This window comes from Arvicanthis niloticus, chromosome 8, assembly GCF_011762505.2.
Source record: "Arvicanthis niloticus isolate mArvNil1 chromosome 8, mArvNil1.pat.X, whole genome shotgun sequence".
Lineage (NCBI taxonomy): Eukaryota > Metazoa > Chordata > Mammalia > Rodentia > Muridae > Arvicanthis > Arvicanthis niloticus.
The window spans coordinates 12,230,258-12,248,983 of record NC_047665.1 but is presented as its reverse complement, the minus strand read 5'-3'; the positions used below and the strand labels follow the sequence as shown (position 1 = coordinate 12,248,983).

Below are 18,726 nucleotides of genomic sequence, written 5' to 3'. Positions count from 1 at the left end.
AAGAGGACAGTACACATGACCATCAGTGTACACATGACCATCAGTGTGGCTCTGCCCACAACTAGCCCAGGAGGGACCAGCTAACCCCACACCTGGATGCTTACATGACTCATTTGTCCCAGAAAGAAGGGACATGGAGCAGGCTGAGCAAGGCAGTGTCTCCAGGTATCGTAGAAGGGGGTGGCTTTGTTATGAACAGAGTTTTAGGTTTTATGATTGACAAGAAGAGACTTGTCTGCCAAGATTAAAGGCTGAGCAGGTCTGGGCCACACCTCCCCAGGTCACACCCACCCACAAGCTTCAAAGATTAACCATAATATAAAGACCTAAAGACATGCTAACTCAGCACTGGAAAACAGTTTAATACGGCACCAGAAGGTTTGCATAATTGACCTGTTTGGCTTTTCTACCTCAGAAGCGGAGCGCTGACAGGGTAAATAGGTGGGAAGCACTGTGCTTTGGAAAATAGCCTTGGGTTCTGAGATACTCATCATCGTCACTCAAGGTTTAAGGCAAAATATTCTCACATGGACTCTCACCTCTCCTATTCCAGCGTAGACCCTGGAACAACTTGTTTACTAGGTGACCACATCAGCAGACTTGACTTAGATCTACAGAACCAGAGTGGAGACTAGCTGTGCTGACCCTGGGGGAGGGGCAGGAGTGCAGTGAAGTCCTGGGGAGAATGCAGGGTGGCTGCCATCCGGTTAGCCTTCACTTGCTGCTCGGTCATCTGCTTGGGTGGGGAACCTCCTAAACCGCTCAGCTACCTGTTTCTGCCAGGCAGACTGATCTTTCTGCCACATTAGCAGCTAATGTAAAAGGTCTGTCTCAGGCCTACTGGGGTTCAGGCCTAGAGATTCCCAGCCTCTAGGAAGGGACACTCAGGCTGTGGCAAATGGCTGTGCAGAGCCAGCCAAGACACAGCAGCTTGGTGCTATGGGTGCCGTGCCTTCACCGGGTATGTATGCAGCTGGTGTCTCTGTTGAGAACTGTCTCAGGTGGCTAGAAGGTATCCTTGCTGCAGCTTTCCTACAGAACAAAAACAAAAACACAAAGTAGTTTTTGAGTGATTAGCCTAGTAGACTAGGCTTTCCCTGCTCTGGAGTGGAATGGTGGAACCCCCCCCCCCCCAACCCTCAGGGCTTAAAGTTAAGAGTATGCAAGTGGTTTCTCCAAGGACTCTTGAGGCAGAAGCAGTGCTGTGTGCTCTGGCTTCAAACGGGTGTTCTGTGAGCCCTGCTGCTTGGCCACATACTTAGGCCTCCACAAGGTTCAAGCTCCCCACTTGTGTGTGGCAGCCCATCCCAGGGTAAATCTGGCCAAAGAGCAGCACAGTGACTTGAGCCTATGTGAGGGCCCCCTTCCTGAGGAAGCCTTCGCTTCCATAAGCTTATAGGTAGTGACAACCCCACCTCTCCATGTTCAGTAGCAGCTAGTCTCCTGCTCTCATCAAAGTGGTGAGAGTTTCAGGGGCTGGGGCAGCCTTGGGATCTAGAAAAAAAAAAGCTACTGGCCTATGTGTGTGACCTAAAATGTGTTTTGGTCTCCTCTTACACCATTGTTGTATCCTTGATCCCACTAGCCTCAGTAACAGCCCAGAATTCCCACAGGGCAACAGAAGCAGAACTTGTCTAGGCTGAGAGGAGTCAGAGAGGCCCAGTGGTAAAATAGCGGTTACCCAAGAAAGCTCCCTGGTGGCCAGGTACATACCCATGCCTTCCTCCAGCCCTGCATCAGCCGGTCATGCTCCCCAGCTACAGCGCGCCACGCAGCAAGCTCCTGGCTCCACTTTTCCTGCTGTAGTGCCTCTGGAAGACAAGCAGAGTTGAGGTCACAGCTTTGCAGCCCCCGGGGTTGCTATTGATGCACATCATAGGCAGAAGCAGTACTGTGTATTCTAGCTTAAAACAGGTGTTCTGTGAGCCCATGCTGCTTGAGTGGGAAGGTGAATCCCAGTTCTCATATGCTCTAGTGGCCTGTCCCACTTGGGGAATCCCTGGTGGCCTGAATAGGCCACAGCAGAGCTCTGGGGAGCAGTGAATTTTACATTTCATTACTAGTTGGTTGGTTTTGAGACAGTTGATCGAGTTGGTCATTCTGTAGCCCAGGATGGACTTCAATTTGAAATCCTCCTGCTTCAGCTTCTTCGTTTCTGGGATTCCAAGTACGGGCCACCACACAGCCCCCGTCTCCACACACCCCATCTCCCGGCCACAACTCTGTTGGTAACTGCTTTTGAAGGCTCCAGTGGATCTGGTAAAGAGCCCAGCACCAGCAAACAGTGCCCTGAGATGCCAAAATGGTGTGTGAGGAAGTCTGTGTACTCAACCAAACTAACACTGGAGGGATACAAGCTTTCAAAGTGTTTGCTTCCATACCCATTCTATAAGGCATGCCACAAGACACTGCATAAAAACCAGCCACCCAATAAAAGAACACCCAGGAAATCAGACCCTTGACCCAACATGAAGACAGAACTCTGCCCTTAAAGTGACAAGTGATCCGAAAGCATGTGTACTGCATACCTCTTGTCCCAGCACTCAGGATTCTGAGGTGGGAGGATCACAAGAAAGCCAGTTAGGCTGCAGCATGAACAACTGCCTCAAAAAGCTACCCAAGAGTAACACGTTGGCACTTGTGAGAGGCAGCTGAGAGATGACAAGCATTTAATGCTCAAGTGAGTAGCTGTTGTTGAGTTACGGTAACTCAGTGTCCTGCAGCTGGAGATCGGCAGAGGTATACCACATGGGAAGTGGACCAGGAAAGGGACACACATGCACAGTGGAAGTCAGAGATCAATCCCAGATGTCATCTCTTGGTCTCCCTGTGTCCTGGGGCCTGCTGACTTGGCTAGGCTGTTAGGCCAGTGAGCCCCGGGGAGCTGCCTGCTTCTGCCTCCTTAGCACTGGGATCACAAACGCACAGCATCACACCCAGATATTTTACTATTACATTCTTCTATTGAGAGCACACACCCATGTTTACCTGTGTGTGGAAATCAAAGAACTTGGTGTCAGTTCTCTGTTCCTACTATGTGAGTCTCGGGGATCAAACTAGGTCGCTCACCCAGCAAGCTCTCTCACTCACCTGAGCTTCACCAACCCCACGCTCACTCAATTTTTTCCTTGGACTCTGGGGATCAAACGCATCCAGTCCAACAAACATTAATCAACAGCCTCATCTCCCCAGCCTCAGCTGTCTTTCTAGTAACGTAAGGTCAGATCCCCATATTGAAAAGTGGGAGACAAGCTCGCTCTCTATCTATCTATCTATCATCTATCTATCATGTGTGCTGTGTAAGTAGTCTATACATGTAACCACATGGCATGTATGGCATGTGTGTGTATATGCAGGCATATGTGTACACGGCAGCATATGTACACCTGTGTGTGGCTATTTGTAGTGCTTGTGTGCACGTATACATCAGTTCACCTTATAACAGTGAAAAGTTTAATTATCTTCCCCAGCACAAGGCGAATAGGTTAGTCCTTAAACTGAAGCCCCACGTCAGTGTCTTCAGACAGGCTACATAGTGATAACTGGCCCCTGGAAGTGTTGCTGCCGCAGTGGGCCACACCTACCTCGTCTCATCACAGTGATGTGAACCTTTGAGGTCTGGTTCCCTGCCGAGGAGAGGACAGAGCAGCTGTACTCGGTGGTTTCTTGAATGGTGTCCCGAAGCCAGCTGAGGGCATGGGCCCTGCCATCGGGCAGTGCATGGGTCTGCATAGGTACACACGTCTCCAGGACATGCCCATTCTTCTCCCAGATGAAGCGGACATCTGCTGGACCTGAGGAGACAAGGACTGTCTCCACATCTCCACTTAAGACTCAAGGGAGCTGCGCAGATGTAGGGCCATCTTGGTCCCAAATAGACAGTGACTTGGGATAGCGTACCAGGTCTCTCCTGGAAGAGCTAAGCCACAAAGTCACCCCCTTTTAGACCTCACCTCCCCATTAGACCTCTAGCACACTTGCATGGCCTCAACCTCTGGCTCAGTGTTGTACTATGCACCCCTTCCCCAGTGAAGTACCCTGTTAGTATCAGGAGGTGTGGTACCCTTTCTGTGGGTATTTCTGAGCCCTGGTTTCACATTACTTGGAACTCCTGATATGTCTGGTTCCACCTTCCAAATGCCAGGATTACATGTGTATATCACCACACCATACCTGGTTCTTAGGGTTTTTTTTTTTTTTTTAACAGTAATTATTGAAAAGATAGAGACTATAGTCAAGTATGATGGCACACACCTTTAATCCCACAACACTCAGGAGGCAGAGGCAGGTGGATTTCTGTGAGTTCAAGAGAAAGGTCTCTCTACGTAGACTCTGTCTTTAAAAAAAAAAAAAAATCAAGACTAAGGCCACCTGTTTTCACCACACACCCATTCAAGGGGGCACTGTGGATAACTTCAATTTGTCTGACAGACAGGGTCCTGGCAAGTGGGTAAGGCAGGGACACCCAGTAGAAGAAAGAGGTTCTGTGACCCAAAACAAAAGACCCTCCTCACAAGCAGGCAGAGGCTGAATTCCCTCAATTCCTTATAGGCTGTCTGCGGGTTGTCATTTCTAGGGAACCTAAAGAAAGGCTGAGTTCTGGTGACAGTGTCAAAACCAGTTGTGATGGCAACAGGTCACCTCCCAGTTAGCCCTGACTTATGGGTATGAATAGTCTGGGTCTCAGACTTCATCCTAGAGCCCCAGAGCTTCAGGCCATGCTAGGACAGGCTGCACTCCACCCAAGGAGAAGGCAAAACAAACCAGCTACACTCGTACATGGTTCACTCCCTGGTCCTACCCTGAACTTGGCTGAAGATGGCCCAATGGTTTAAACCAGCCCAGTGGTGTCTGCTACCATTGCCGTATGTGATGTACCAAGCTGAGCTGGACAGGCCAGAACCTTCCAGCCAGGTCTTGCCATGTTCTTGTCAACACACACACCCCACAGGTAGGTCTGTCTGCCTGGGTCCAGCTAAGCACCCCACCAGCATGAACAAGGGTACCCTCTTGCTGGGGGTCCTGGTTCTTGCCAGTGCCTACATTTCCTTCAGCTTCCCTGCTCCTGATGGGCTGGGGTCACTTGAACTAATGTGGCAAAGCGTATCACACCCCCAAGGGCAGCCCCTGCTTAACCAGAACATCTCATGAGGATGGGCCTTCAGGTTCCCTTGATGCTAGCTAGTCCAGCCAGGAATGGAAGACTGGCTTGATGGGGGACACGCAACCAGAGGAGAAAGGAAATAGCTATTTCCACCTGGGGCTCAAAACACTGAGCAAGAAAAAAACAAACAAACCCAACAACCAAGGTAGAACCTGGGAACTCTTAAGAATCACCTGGCATTGTGCCTATTTATTACTCAACTCCTGGGTGCCCACAGGATGTTTCTGTTAGTACCAATTAGGAAATGTCCTGGGGGTGGGACACACAAGTGGTAGGAAGCCACTACAGTGACAGTCAGGAGGACACTCTCAGAAAAACTGATTTCCAAAAAAAAAGCAAAATGAAAACCATGTAGTACACATGGTGTTTGGCGGGGCTCCAGAGGGTTAATAGAACATAGTGTGTTAGGGTGTATACATGTGTGTGCTCAGACATGTGGGGGTTGGAGGTTGATGTCAATCAAGTGTCTTCCACTGTTGCTTGTCACTGTATAGACTGAAGCAGAGTCTCAACTAAATCATAAACTTGTTGAATCAGCTAGACTGGCTTTCCCATCTCTGGAGCACTGGGATTATAGGTGGGCTATTGGAACAGCCTGCCAGACATTAGGTACATGCTGGGGACCAAATGTCTGGTCCCCATGCCACACATCAAGTGGTTTGACCACTGAAATACCTCCCCAGCCTGGGGATCGGTTTTATGTGTACGTGTGTTTTGCTGGCATGTTATCGATGTACCACAAACATGCAGTGCCTGAGGAGGCAACATTGCATGCACTGGAACCAGAGCTGCAGGTAGCGTGAGCGACCACGCAGATGCTGGGATTCAAACCCATGTCCATTCTAAGAACAAGTGCTCCTAGTCACTGATGCATCTCTTCAGCCCTTGAATTTTTAAAATATATTTCCAAAAGCTTATGAATAACAAATATGTTATTTTATAATGTAAAAAGCCACCGAGACAGAATTGAGCTGGGTGTGATGCTGAGCACCTGTAATCCCAGTACACAGGAGGCAGAGACAGAGGGGTAACCATAAGTTCAAGGCCAACCTGAGCGATATAGCAAGTTCCATAATTCCAGGCTAGCCAGGAATCCATGCTAAGGTGCTGTCTCTTAAATAAATTAACTGAAAAATTAAAGAGCGAATGCATACATAAGACCAGGAATGTGCTAGTCTCTGAGGGACATTCCAACGGTGTTTCAGAAGCATCTGTGGCTACCCATCCGGCTGCAGACTAGTGGACAAGCCCTGCAGACATAAAACATTCTATAATTTGCTTTCTACTCAAGTGTTTTCAAGTCTAGCCACTGACAACTCCATGGATTTATGAATGCATCTACATGCATATGCATACACATCTGTACACAGATGTCCATCGATTGGGAAGAACAACTGGAGTCATCCTTTAATAACTGCAGGGCATCAGTCAGTTCTAGAGCCCTGAGGACATCAAAAGACATGTTTGCAGAAGACCTCCATGTACCTCCCCCTAGAGACTTTGAATCCTTTCTATATTTCTTAGAACACCTAATACTATGCAGACACTTGTTCCCTAAACAGTTGTGAAACTGCAGCACAACGGAGCCTGTGTAGATCCAGGACAGGTGCGGCTCTGGATTTGGACTCATATCTGCTCATATCTGGTAGGATCCTGGGTGTTACCTGCACTGGGCCAAGCACTTCCTTTGCATAAAACTCAATGCCTTTCATGACCATATTGTCTTAGCCATTCCTCTGCAGTCTACATCAGTCTACAATCCAAGTGGAAGAACTAATTCTTGGGATATTACAACCAAGGAATGAATGTGAGATGCTAACTCCAATCGTGAACACAGAAGACTCCGTGAACACCAAACCCTCTGGCAGAGAATCCAGATAGTTTAAGCTAGAGCGAATCTCCAAATCCCATGAACAAGGAATCTGCAACTGCAAAGTTCCTGAAAGATCAAGTTTGTGGTGGGAGGTAGAACCATGTAGGCCACACTGGCCACAAACCTCACACCACGGCACCTATAAACTTAAATGTGGCGTAACTGTCAGACATGAGAAAGATGAAGAGGTACTTACTCGCTGCTGGGTCTTTAACTATCCAGTTCCTTCTGAGTGCAGAAATCAAAGAGAGGGAGAAGGAGCGTTAAAAGCAGTGGGCAGTGCCACCCTCTCAGTCCTGTGCCATCTGGCACTGGGTAGTGGACCCAGAACTGGACCTATGTGTCACGGTTGCCCAGGCATGTCCCACCTACATGGTTCTCAGAATTCTTTCACTCATGTCCCAGTTAGGGGATCACTGAAGCTAACAGCTGTTTCTGTCTTGTACCATCTGACTCAAATACCTTCATGTGACGGTAAATATTGTCAGCTTGACAGGATCTAAAATCACCTAGGAGATATGCCTCTAGGCATGCCTGTGAAGCTGGCCATGGTGACACACAACTTTAATCCCAGCATTCAGGAAGCAGACTCAGGAGGATTTCTGGGAATTGGAAGACATTGTGGTCTACATAGTTCCAGGCCAGCCAAGGCTACACAGTGATGTCCTCCCAGTCCCCCCCCACCCCCCGTCCCCGGCCCAGGGGTGGCGTCAAAGCACAAGCTGAGTACCAACATTACCGCTTCCTGACTATAGGTGTATGCTCCTGCTGCGTTCCTCATGGGCTCAGACTGTGAACCATAATTAAAACCTCCCCTTAAATTGCCTTTGTCAGGTATTTGGTCACTAACGACATACAGGTGCTTGACTTGGAACACCGCTTGGTAAAAGCAATTTGCTTATGCTGTCAGTAAAGCACCTGGAGTGTCTTAGGTTTGTAGCGCGGGTGACTTGTGTAGGTATCTGGCATAGGTGAGATGTGGTGGTAGTATGGCTGTGTGCTATGTGGTTTATGTGTGTACGTAGTGTTTACGGACTGAGTACGTAGGGTGTACATGTATGTATAGCATAGTATGTTGTGTGGAGTGTGTGTATATGTGTGATATGGGACATGTGGTATACACAGGAAGCATGTACAGTATGATGCGGTAGATGTGGTGTATGGTGTGGCGTGGTGTATGTGGGGTGTGGCATGTAAGATGTATGCATGTAGGATGTGATGTGTGTGGCACGTGGTGCTGGGGGTTATGTGTGGTGTGTGGTATCCATGTTGTGTGCAGTGGGTAGTTGTATATATGTGTGATGTGTATGTGGTGTGTACGTGCAGTGGAGAGTATGTGGTGGGGTTTATGTGTGGTGCCTGTTATATGTGGTGTGTGTGCTATGGTGTTGTATGTGCTGTGGTATGTGCTGTACATATGTCAACAGCAGCTCCAGTCCCCCACACACCTGGCTGGGTATGCCAGGACCTTAATGCTGGGCTGCAGACTCGGGCACAAAGACTCAAGGGAGGCAGTGCCCGATCCTGCTGCCTTTCCTGGAACTAAAAGAGAGTTCCTGCAAGCTCTAGGCTGTAGGCAGCCTGACCTACCCCACAGCCATGCTTGGGACCCGCTCTCGTGTCTCCTGATGCTACCTGCCCTGGTCGTCTCACTTGGGTATGCAGAACAGGGTGTCTGAACTGCCTCATACCCTGGGAAAACACTCATCCAACCCAGATGACATGGAGGTCCTGGGTGGGAGCAGGAGTGGGCAGACTAGTCCTGAGTAGAAGCCTAGCTGTCTCTCTGACCTCTGACCTAACCCTCTGGAGGGGTGAGGCTCCCCAAGATAGCTCAGAGTCACCAGCAGAGCCAGAGTGGGCACCAGGACACACACCAAGGAACTGAAGAGCCCCCGTTCACCCTCTCTTTAAATCTCATGTTCTAAAAACGGCTTGCTAGACCTCTAATCAGCCCCACGCCATTTACAGCCATCATACAAACAGCTGTTTTAGGAAAGAGGAAAACCCAGGTCAAGACTCCCAACTTGCCCGGCCCCGCCCCGCCCCGCCCTGGGCATGAAGGATAAGTTGTGGTTGGTCTAGGAGAGCCAACTGTGGTCTCACCTGGGACAGCTGCCTTTGCCTCCTCAGCAGACCTCAGAGGCAGAACATACACTGCTTTTTGTAGAAAAGTTACAAGTTTAGTTCAAAGCCACAAGGCCTCTGCTTCAGATAAGACTGCCTGCAGACTCAGACCCAACCTGCCACCTGCTCCGAGATAGCAGAGGCCCCACCAAACCCTCCCAGCCATAACCAGCAATGCACGTCACCAAGCCTGTGGCTTTCCCTAAGCTGCCTTGCCTCCCTGGAGAACAGGGCAGAAAAGAAAGGCCCCAGATGTGGTCAAATGTTTGTGGGAAAAATGACAGGAGAAAGAGGGTAAGAAAGGGGATTTGGTCCCACGTCTGCTCAAGACACAGACACGTTGCATGTACACGTGTGTGTGTGTGTGTATGTGTGTGTGTGTGTGCATGTATGAATGAGTGCACTTGTGTGTAGATAGATGCAAAGGCCTGAGGCTATCAGGAATCATAGAGATAGTTTGTCAATCAAACTCAGAGCACTACTGAATGGCTGGTCTTGCTAGCCAGCATGCTCTGGGGATCCCATCTCTACTTTCTGAGGTTGGAATTACAGGTGGGTCACCAAGCCTACCAAGCACTTAGGTGAGGATGAGAACCCCAGTCCTTACGCTCCCACAGCAAGTACTGTAATCACTGAGCTGTCTCCCCAGCCTGTGCTCGATCCACTCTGAGGGGCTGGGAAAGGGACTTCCTCTTCCATTCCGGTTCCCACTCGTGCTCTGCACACTTCTGATCCCCCACAGTCCCCAGCCATGGTTCCCCAGTCCCTGGCTTCTAGTGTTCCCTTAGGTCACTAAGAAGTTCGAAGACATCTCCTGCCTCTTGTGGTAGCCCTGAGGAGTAGGGGCGTTGCCGGCAAGGGTAGACGCAGGTCGTGCAAGCCCAGCCTCACAGGCCTGGCAAGAGCGAGTTAGGTTTTAGTTCGCTACCACCCATGTTGGCAGCTCTCCTGTAGTTGTCTTTGGAGAAACCCACCTTCCTGTGCCACTCCTAGACTCCCTATTCACCTTGGCAAGTCTCTGCTTCAAACTCCCCCGTGTTGAAATGCCTGATGTCATAGTCTCTGTGCATTTAACAATGAAGTCTTATCTTCCTTAAGGAAGGCCCCAGTCATTCACTAACTCCCACACCGGAGGGCCTGAGCCTGTGAAAGGCTTGCTAATGTACGGGGGTCCCGAGAACACTCCCCCAAATGTGATGGCTTGCCCCTCAGAGATGATGGGATTTCCCATCGGCTGCCGAGGCTAAGAGACTTGAGAAAGGGCTGGAGAGATGGCTCAGCAGTTGAGAGCACCTGCTTCTCTTGCAGAGGACCCAAGTTCAGTCCTCGCATCTACACCAGTGATGTACAACCATGTGTGACTCTGGCTTCAGGGCATCTCTTCTGCCTTTTTATGTACTCACATCCATGCATACACACATAAATAAATGATCCATCTTAAAATACCTAAATGAAGAACAAGCAGGTGTCTACATGAAGGCTTGGTCCACAGTGCTAAGCATAAGATTGGGGCCACTAGGCACAGTGACACACACCAGGAGACACAGAAACTTGGGGAGAGAGGCTGAAGTTCAGGTGTCCTGAGGCAGCAGCCTGGGCAGCCACAGAGTAAGACCTCAACTCAAAAAAGCAATCAGCAGCACGTACCCACTGATGCCATGTCACGGTACACAGGTCCAGAGTAACCTGTCCACCCTCCATGGGGTCACCAGTTACCGATGGCGTGTTGCATTCACAGCAGACAACACAGGCCCCCAGGATCCTAGAGCTAATTTAACAAAACACATAGCACTTTCAAGTTTTCCATAGCTTTGATAATTAGAAAAGCAATTTTAAGATGAACCAGATTTGCTTTTCCTTCAAAATTAACTCTATTCCTCACCTCCATGCAAAGGCCAAAGCCCTCAAATAGAGATGAGGGGCTCCAGGCATTTCTGAGCCAAAGAATGGCTTTGGTAAACTACTGTCTTTCAAGAGGGTATGTCCTTTTTTTTTTTTTTAAATTTATTTATGAGTACACTGTTGCTGTCTTCAGACACACCAGAAGAGAGCATTAGATCCCATGACAGATGATTGTGAGTCACCATATGGTTACTGGGAATTGAACTCAGGACCTTTGGAAGAGCAGTCAGTGCTCTTAACCACTGAACCATCTCTCCAGCCCGAGGGTATGTCCTTATGTAGCATTCTTCAGCATAGGGAGAAAGCCTCCACCTTACAGGTTTTATGCCTTATGTATTTATTCATGCCATGACTGGGACCTTATACATGCTAGCCACGCATTCTACCACTGGATGTGTCCTGATTCCTATTTTAAAATTCCGAGACAGGGTCTTGCTAAGTTGCCCAGACTGGCCTTGAATTCCCTCCATAACCCAGGCTAGCAAGTCATAGCCTCATCTGGCTCTCGGTCATCCTGTAGGACCAGTTTTCTGACATACAACGGTGTCTGCGCTACACCTATGGCTGTGGCTGCTTCTATGGTACAGCAGGCTACAAGCTCAGAATATCTCACACCTGTACCTCTGCAGTAAGATGCTGGACGATCCCTGCGGTAGCCCTAGCAACAGCCTCACACTGTTGACGGTTTATCCCGGGATCAATGGGGCTGAAGGCACAGACAACTGAACCCCAGGCACAGTTTAGGGAAGCAGTGAGCTGCAAGGGCAGAGCCAAGGGACAGCCATGGACATTCGGGCTCTCAACTCACCTGTGGCCTGGCAGAAGAGGTAGAAGGTCCCCAGCGCCTGCACTTGCTGTGCCTGGTCACTCAGGAAGGGTGGCAGCAAGGTGACCTGCTTACGGCTGTTGGGCCCTGAGGCCAAGGCCGGCCAAGGGCTTCTGGGAGAAGATGAGTCAGGGCCCAGACAGGACAGAGAAGAGCCAGGAGAAGGGAAGGACTTAGGAGATGAGGCTGTGAGACAGAGGACAGAAAAGAAGGCACTGAGGAAGAAGTCATCAGAACCATTCCCATGACGGAGAAGGTAAAGCAAGAAACCAGACACATGAGATGGGAAAAGACAAGAACCCGAGACCACCCCAACCCAGGGCCATCACAGAGGGACAGGAGGCCCACACAGCCTCCACTAAGGCAAAGGCTGGCCCAGTCAATGATAAAGCTTCTGGTTTATTTGGGTACTTTTCAATGTGTACAGTTCCAAGTAGAAAAATAAAAACAAAGTAAATCTTATAAACACAAATGTTTACACCGAATGGTAGATCATGTCATGCTGAAGATGAGTGTCTACACGGCACGGGGAATCCAGAGTCCGTCACCCTCTACATGGAATGAGTGTGCTCCACACACAGTAAGTGAGAAACAAATGTCAGAATCATACCACCCATTAACATCCTGAAAGACGCCGGCAGGAGTCAGGCTGCAGCAGCGGCTGCCCACACGGGACGTTGAGGTCACCGTCCGAGGCTGGGAGCCCAACTACCCAACCCATTTCTGTCTTTCGTGGACAGTCAAGGCGCAAGTCCAAGGGCAGTGGTGAGAGACAGAAGCAAGGAGAGGCAGGATGTGTTCCTCATGAAGACGCCATCCGTCAGGGCAGGAGGTGCCAAGCAGCAGCAGGGCCATGGGGTATAAACCCTCCTCCCCTCATGGGAACAGCTTAATCGCCACCCACAGCCACTGGGCCACCTGCCCTCACTCCAAACCCACCTTGTAGATGTATGGCAGGAAAAATAAAAATAAAAAAAAAGTTCAGAAAGAAAATCCTTCAAAATGAGTAAAATTAAAAACTAAAAACAAAAACCCCACCAAAACGAAAGGGTGAGCGAGCTCAAGGGACCGTTTTAGGCCTACGTTCCTAACAGCAGGAAAGAATGAATTTAGCAAAAATAAGTCTATCCCTGAGAATCTTAAGCAACATAGCCATATTTTATCTCAATATATAACAAAAAAAAAATCTAGAAAATGTTCGTCTTCTCATGAATATTAAAACATCTCCTCCGGTAACTTAAAAAAAAAAATGACCTAAGACGTCAACACAATAGGAACGAAAATCCTAAAATAACAATTAAGTGAAAGAAAAATGTCCGTGCTGTCTGGACAGCAGGAGATAAGTTACCAATCTGATAAACTAAAAGGTCATTTCCAATCTGGAATTAAATTATCTTTCAGTGGCTGCTGGGAAAAGCGAAGAGGAAGGGGTGGTTCTTCTCAGCCCATGGAGGTGGCCGTCTCTCCCCCAGGACACAAAGGGCTCAGGTGCATAAGCGCTCCAACAACTGCAGGACTTGAGACTGGAATAGATACTTGCTTCCCAAAAGGACAAAGGGGACGAGTCACAGGCTCAACCCAAGAGAGAAAGGGACAAAGAACTGAGGCTGGCACACAGTGACAAGACGTGGCTACTGAATAGGTTCAACACAACACTCTCCACGACGACGGAGGGGCACGGGTTGGGACATGCTGGCCTCAGTCCCCGTCAGCATCCGAATCTGCAAACTTCAGTTCACACTTGACATCAAACGGTTTGTCCCGGGCAGAGAGTTCGTCGATCCGTTGCGAGTCCTCTCGATCCGTGGGGACTTTGCTGGTGATGGTGTCCTGCTCCGTTTCATAGCCAGTATCCAGGGCTGGCTTGGGCTGGTCGCCGTTCTGCTGTGAGAAGCTCCCAGGCTCGACCAGCGTCTCCTTCACACTCTGCTCCAGGTCAGAGAAATCTGACTTGGGTTTTTTCTTTCCAAGCAGCAGGGCTGAACGGAATTTTAAGCACTGTCCGGGCAGGTAGCCCTTGTAGCAGTTGTAGGAAAAGAGGCAGAGGAAGAGGACAAAGATGAAGAGGAGGAGAGACATGAGCAGGCGGTTGTCACTGGACTTGAGATACACCGTCTTCTCGGAGTGGAGCTGGGGGATGACCATCTTTGGTTCACAGGGTGTGCCGATGGAGGAGGACTTGGGAGGTAGAGTGGCGGCCCTGGGGGAGGTTGCCCACAGAGCCGGGGTAGGGGGAGAGGACCCCTGGGTAGATGCCATTTTGGATGTGATCCTACTACCTTCTGTCTGAGCAGCCTGTGAGGTAGGTGACGGGGGGATCCGAGGTACCATCTTCACTTCCAGGATGTGCTTGGCGAGCAGCTGGGAGACCGTTTTATTCCTCACCCTTTCCTCTGACAGGCACTGGTACACACCGCTGTCTCCGTCTGACAGGTTGAAGATGAGCAGGTGCTTCCCACCCACGAAGCCATACTTGGGACTCACAGCCTTCAACTCGCCATTCTGGAACTTCCACACCACCCGGGCCAGGTTGGACTTTTGGAAACATTTGAGTTCTGCAGTGCCGCCATGCTTGAAAAAATGCTGATGGAAACTTTCTTTACTCTTATCTGGAACATCAAAATAAATGTGCTCACCGTCAACAACTCAGGCTGATTGCTCGACTGCTTTCAAAAACAGGTTAATACCCACAGGGCCGCATGAGGCTTCCACCCACTGGAGCCAGATGAAATCTTCAGGACCAAGATAAAGATGTCTGTGACCCTACAGTGAATGAACTGGTGGCAGCTCTGAGAAATTCTGTTCTCACCCTGGCCCTGGAGAAAACTCAGCAGGCTGAGGGGCTGGGTAGCGCTCAGCTCCCTCACCTACAGTGGCATCCAGTCAGCTGACGAACACTTCTGCTAAGGGCTGAAGCAGGCCAGCTAGCAATCAGGGACCCTCTTCTCACACGTCTCTTACTCTGATGTGGCACAGGGCTGGGAAGTGCTGGGAAGGCAGACTAGAATCCTGGTCACAGCCATTTCTCAGTGGCTAGCCATTAGCAGTGGGGGTCCCCAAGAGGGCACCAGAACTAATCACAACTGTGTCTTTTGTCTGAAATACAGGAGATGGCATATTTGCATATATAAAATGAGACAACTATCTCTGGAAGGGGACTGAAGTCTAAACATGAAATTCTTTGTCATTTGTGACACTTTATAGCCTGAAGGCAATCTGATGCCATTTTCTGTGTGTGAGTGTGTGTTTATATAGAAAGAGGCCAGAAATCTACCGAGTGTCATCCTCAGGTAGCAGTTACTCCGCTTTGTCTTTTTCTGTGACGGGGTCTCTTCATGTGTCTGGTACTTGCCAAGTTGGCTAGGTTGTATGAGGCCAGAAAGCTCCAGGGATCCACCTGCCTCCCCCTCCTTAGGGCCGGGATCACAAGCACGAACCTCCATGCCCGTTACATGGGTTCTGGGGATCGAACTCAGATCCTACCAACTGAGCCATCTCCCTAGCATTAAGACACTTCTTTCTAGGGTAAGATTTTTCTCCTTGAAGCATGACACTGTTCTACAATGTTCCTAAGTACTGTTTTTAGATTAGGGCTATCTGGCCATACCCAAGGGCTCCTTCCTTCTCATTCCCAGCATGCTCAGGTTTTGTCTACAGGGCCCAGCTAAGCAGAAGAGAGGAGATTGGTGTGGACCAGGGCATGCTTCCCAGTGAACTGATACACCCTGTGTGGCTTTGAGCCCTCTTTCTGTAACCAAAAGGACAGAGAAAGATCACAGGTCTGCCGCATGACACTTGACTTCTGTTTGAAGAGGAGAAAGGAAGACAGATCACACAGGAACACCACGGAACTGACGCCCCAGGAACCTTGCCGACCCAAGGGCGGAAGCAAAGGAGATCCACTCACCCATGCACGAGGATGTGTCGCCACTCATGTCCTGAATCCAGCCCCTAAAAGACAGCAGGCGTACATTACTCTCTGGCTTGTACACCAGACATAGGCTAACAGTCCCATCTATCTATACTCATACCTGCTGGAGCCCTCTGCCTGGTGCAAGGTAGCGCAGGCCTTGATGGCCGGGCTCCAGGCACAGTATGGGTCCCGTGCTAGCACACAGTCTTCACAGCTACTGTGCTTTCCGCAGAAGGCCAGCGGAGCTTGGACCACTCCTGAGTTGGAGCCAGCATAGACAAACTTCCTCCCCTGTGCATGAGAGACAGACGGCAGGTGTAAGGTGGACTCAGGCACTGGGAGGGGCTGCTAGCTTCTCCACCAGCTCCTGGAAAGAACTGCACGGAGGAAAAGGCTCCTTGACTCAGAATAGGCCACAAGGCCTGACCGCCAAGACCTAAATGACAGTGTCCTGATGAATTTTCATTGTCACCTTGACACACTTTCAGGAGGGTATGGGGGGGGGGGGGGGACTACAGCTGAGGAATTACCAAAATCGGCTTGAACATGTCCATGGGGGTGTTTTCTTATTTGCTAATTAATTAGAGTGGGTTCAGCCCACTGTGGGTAATGTCACCCCCGATAGTCCTGGACTTTATAAGGTAGTAGCTAAGCAGAAGCCAGAGGGCAGGCCAATAAGCCACTTCTTCATGGTCCCTGCTTCAGTTCCTGCCCTGGTTTCCCTCAACAACTACGACCGAAATAAACGTTTTCCTCCCCAAGCTGCTTTTGGTCAGAGTGGTTTATCACAGTGACGGAAAAGCACACTAAGACAGAAATCTTGTATGAATATACAAGGTGTCCCGTGTCCCAGGAGGATTCAAACGCCACCCAAGGAAACACAGGGCCTGGGATCTGATGCCACCCTTCTGTATTTGGGGCTGGATCTATGTCTGAGAAAAGATAATTCTGTCCTGTTTCTGCCCAATTGAAACGCAGCCTCCTGGAAGGTGGAGAGTAGCTCCCAAGACTCAAAGAAAGGAAACTGAGGGAGACTGACAAGTTCTAAGATTCACAAGCTCCTATCCCCCGAGGTTATATAAATATACACAATTGCAGAGAGGAGACTCTGCCCCACTGAGCAGCCTCCTAGCTGTGCAGGGAGCTCCATCTATGCAGCTGCCTCTGAGTCACCCACAGGCTTGTAAATCATCCCTCCTCTATCTTGTAAATAGTCCCCTCTAGCTAAGGCTCCCAAACTTCACTGGCTCACTGACTGGTCTGTCCTTGGTGCCCAATCTGGGGTGAAGAGACTTTTCATTTGTATCTTGAGAAAACCCACTTAACAGCCCTCTCCAGCTGCTTCTCACTCCTAATCTGACACCCCTACTGCTCTCCTGGACTCTCTGTAGGTGACACAGCACTCACTGCAGCTAGAAGCCAGAGGGCACAGCCTTTAAATGCCAGGCTTGTCTTGTGCCAGACAGTAGGTACCTGTGATAAGGACATGTCCTTATCATTCATCTCTGAATCCAGCATGCCAATGTGACCACGCACATCAACATCTCGCAAAGAACAAACGGAAGGCCATCAAACTTAACCCAGCAAGAGACGCTGCCATGTGCTTTCTGCTTGCCTGCATTTGTGAGTGAAGAGCGGCCACGGTGCCCCCATGTAACCACACAGAGCTTAGCACCTGCAAGGCCCTGACTTCCAGGACAGGAGCATGCCACGTTACTGGCTGCAGGCCATGGCTAGCATCACACCTGGTGCTGGCAGGAGCCCAGCACATGGGTAAGTGTGACTGATGGACCCTTGGCATCTGTAGTGGCCAGTACCTAAAGAGAACTGAATCACAAACATGGGGCCCACAGATGTGCAGTTCACAGGGAAAGGTAACACCAGGCCACAGAGTTCAGCAGGATCCCAGAGCCAGACTTTATAGACAAGGGCAAGCGGCTAGGACTGGCACTTGAAGCCAAAATCGTGACCCTGGACTCATCTGCTCAGTGGGTTATAGCAGAGTCCTAGCAAGGAGAGGGAAGCACCTGTGGCCAGCGGGCATGAAGCAGCTGATCCTGCTCCTAGCTTTCCCTGGGTTCAGTGCTGTTCCAAACCAGTCCTCAGCACTTAGGAGGCTCACATGCGCTCAAAGCAGTCACATTATTGAAAAGCTTACACACAGAGAGACCACCTTATGAGGATAATCCAATGATGCCCAGGGTCACATGGCAGCATGCAGTAGAGTCGGGATTTGGAAACAGCCCACATTCTGAACCTCACTGTTCTATCCTAGACATAAAATGTGGTGTCCACATCTTACCAAGGCCAGTGGACAAAGAACAAGTTCCAGCCGGTAGACCAAGCACCCAGGCCATTTCTGTACACTCTACCACCTAAAGGACCTAATGCCTCATTTTATTTTTTGCAATGAGGTTTCACTTGTAGTTCAAGGCTGGCCTTGACTTTGCTATGTGGCTAAGACTACCCTTGAACTTCTGGTCCTCCTGCCTCTGAGTTCTAAGGTGTAGAACTATAGGTATGAACCATTGCACCCCACTCAGGTGCTTAAAAAATATTTAATTAATTAATTTGTTTATTTATTTTTGAGACAGGGTCTCCCTACATAGTTCTGTCTGGCCTGGAACACACTATGTAGACCAGGCTGGCCTTGAACTCACAAAGATCTACCTGCCTCTGCCTCCCGAGTGCCAGGATCAAAGGCATGCACTACTACCACCTGGCTGGAGATTTCTATAAAAACTTTAGGCACCACACAGGGTGGCATCAAAGGCAGGTTTGGTCATCTATGTTTCCATGGCTTGTGGGAGCCACAGTGCAGAGCTGAGCATCGGTGACTGAGACCTCTGTAAAAGCCTGCCTGAGGTGCAGGACAGTGTGGCGGGAGCTCTAGAGGGTGACCTGTTAGTTCTCCTTAAAAT

The 18,726-nt window shown here is 49.7% G+C and overlaps 1 protein-coding gene across 16 annotated transcripts in view; it reads right to left on the bottom strand.

Annotated features, from left to right (window-relative positions):
- Positions 1-342: 342 nt before the first annotated feature.
- The window catches only part of Sema4d (semaphorin 4D), a 99,855-nt gene continuing 81,471 nt past the window's right edge, over positions 343-18,726 (bottom strand). For 11 of the 16 annotated variants that reach the window (XM_034510206.2, XM_034510209.2, XM_076939031.1 and 8 more), the window contains 3 exons: positions 15,924-16,096; positions 15,800-15,843; positions 12,272-14,501 (listed from right to left, as the gene is read on the bottom strand). In XM_034510206.2, coding sequence (XP_034366097.1) covers positions 13,591-14,501; positions 15,800-15,843; positions 15,924-16,096 — 1,128 coding nt within the window. In that variant the 3' untranslated portion in view covers positions 12,272-13,590. Of the gene's footprint in view, positions 1,033-1,713; positions 1,812-3,584; positions 3,795-7,233; positions 7,266-11,874; positions 12,079-12,271; positions 14,502-15,799; positions 15,844-15,923; positions 16,097-18,726 lie in introns of those variants that run through there. The other 5 variants (XM_034510210.2, XM_076939037.1, XM_034510213.2 and 2 more) reach the window with 4 other exon arrangements.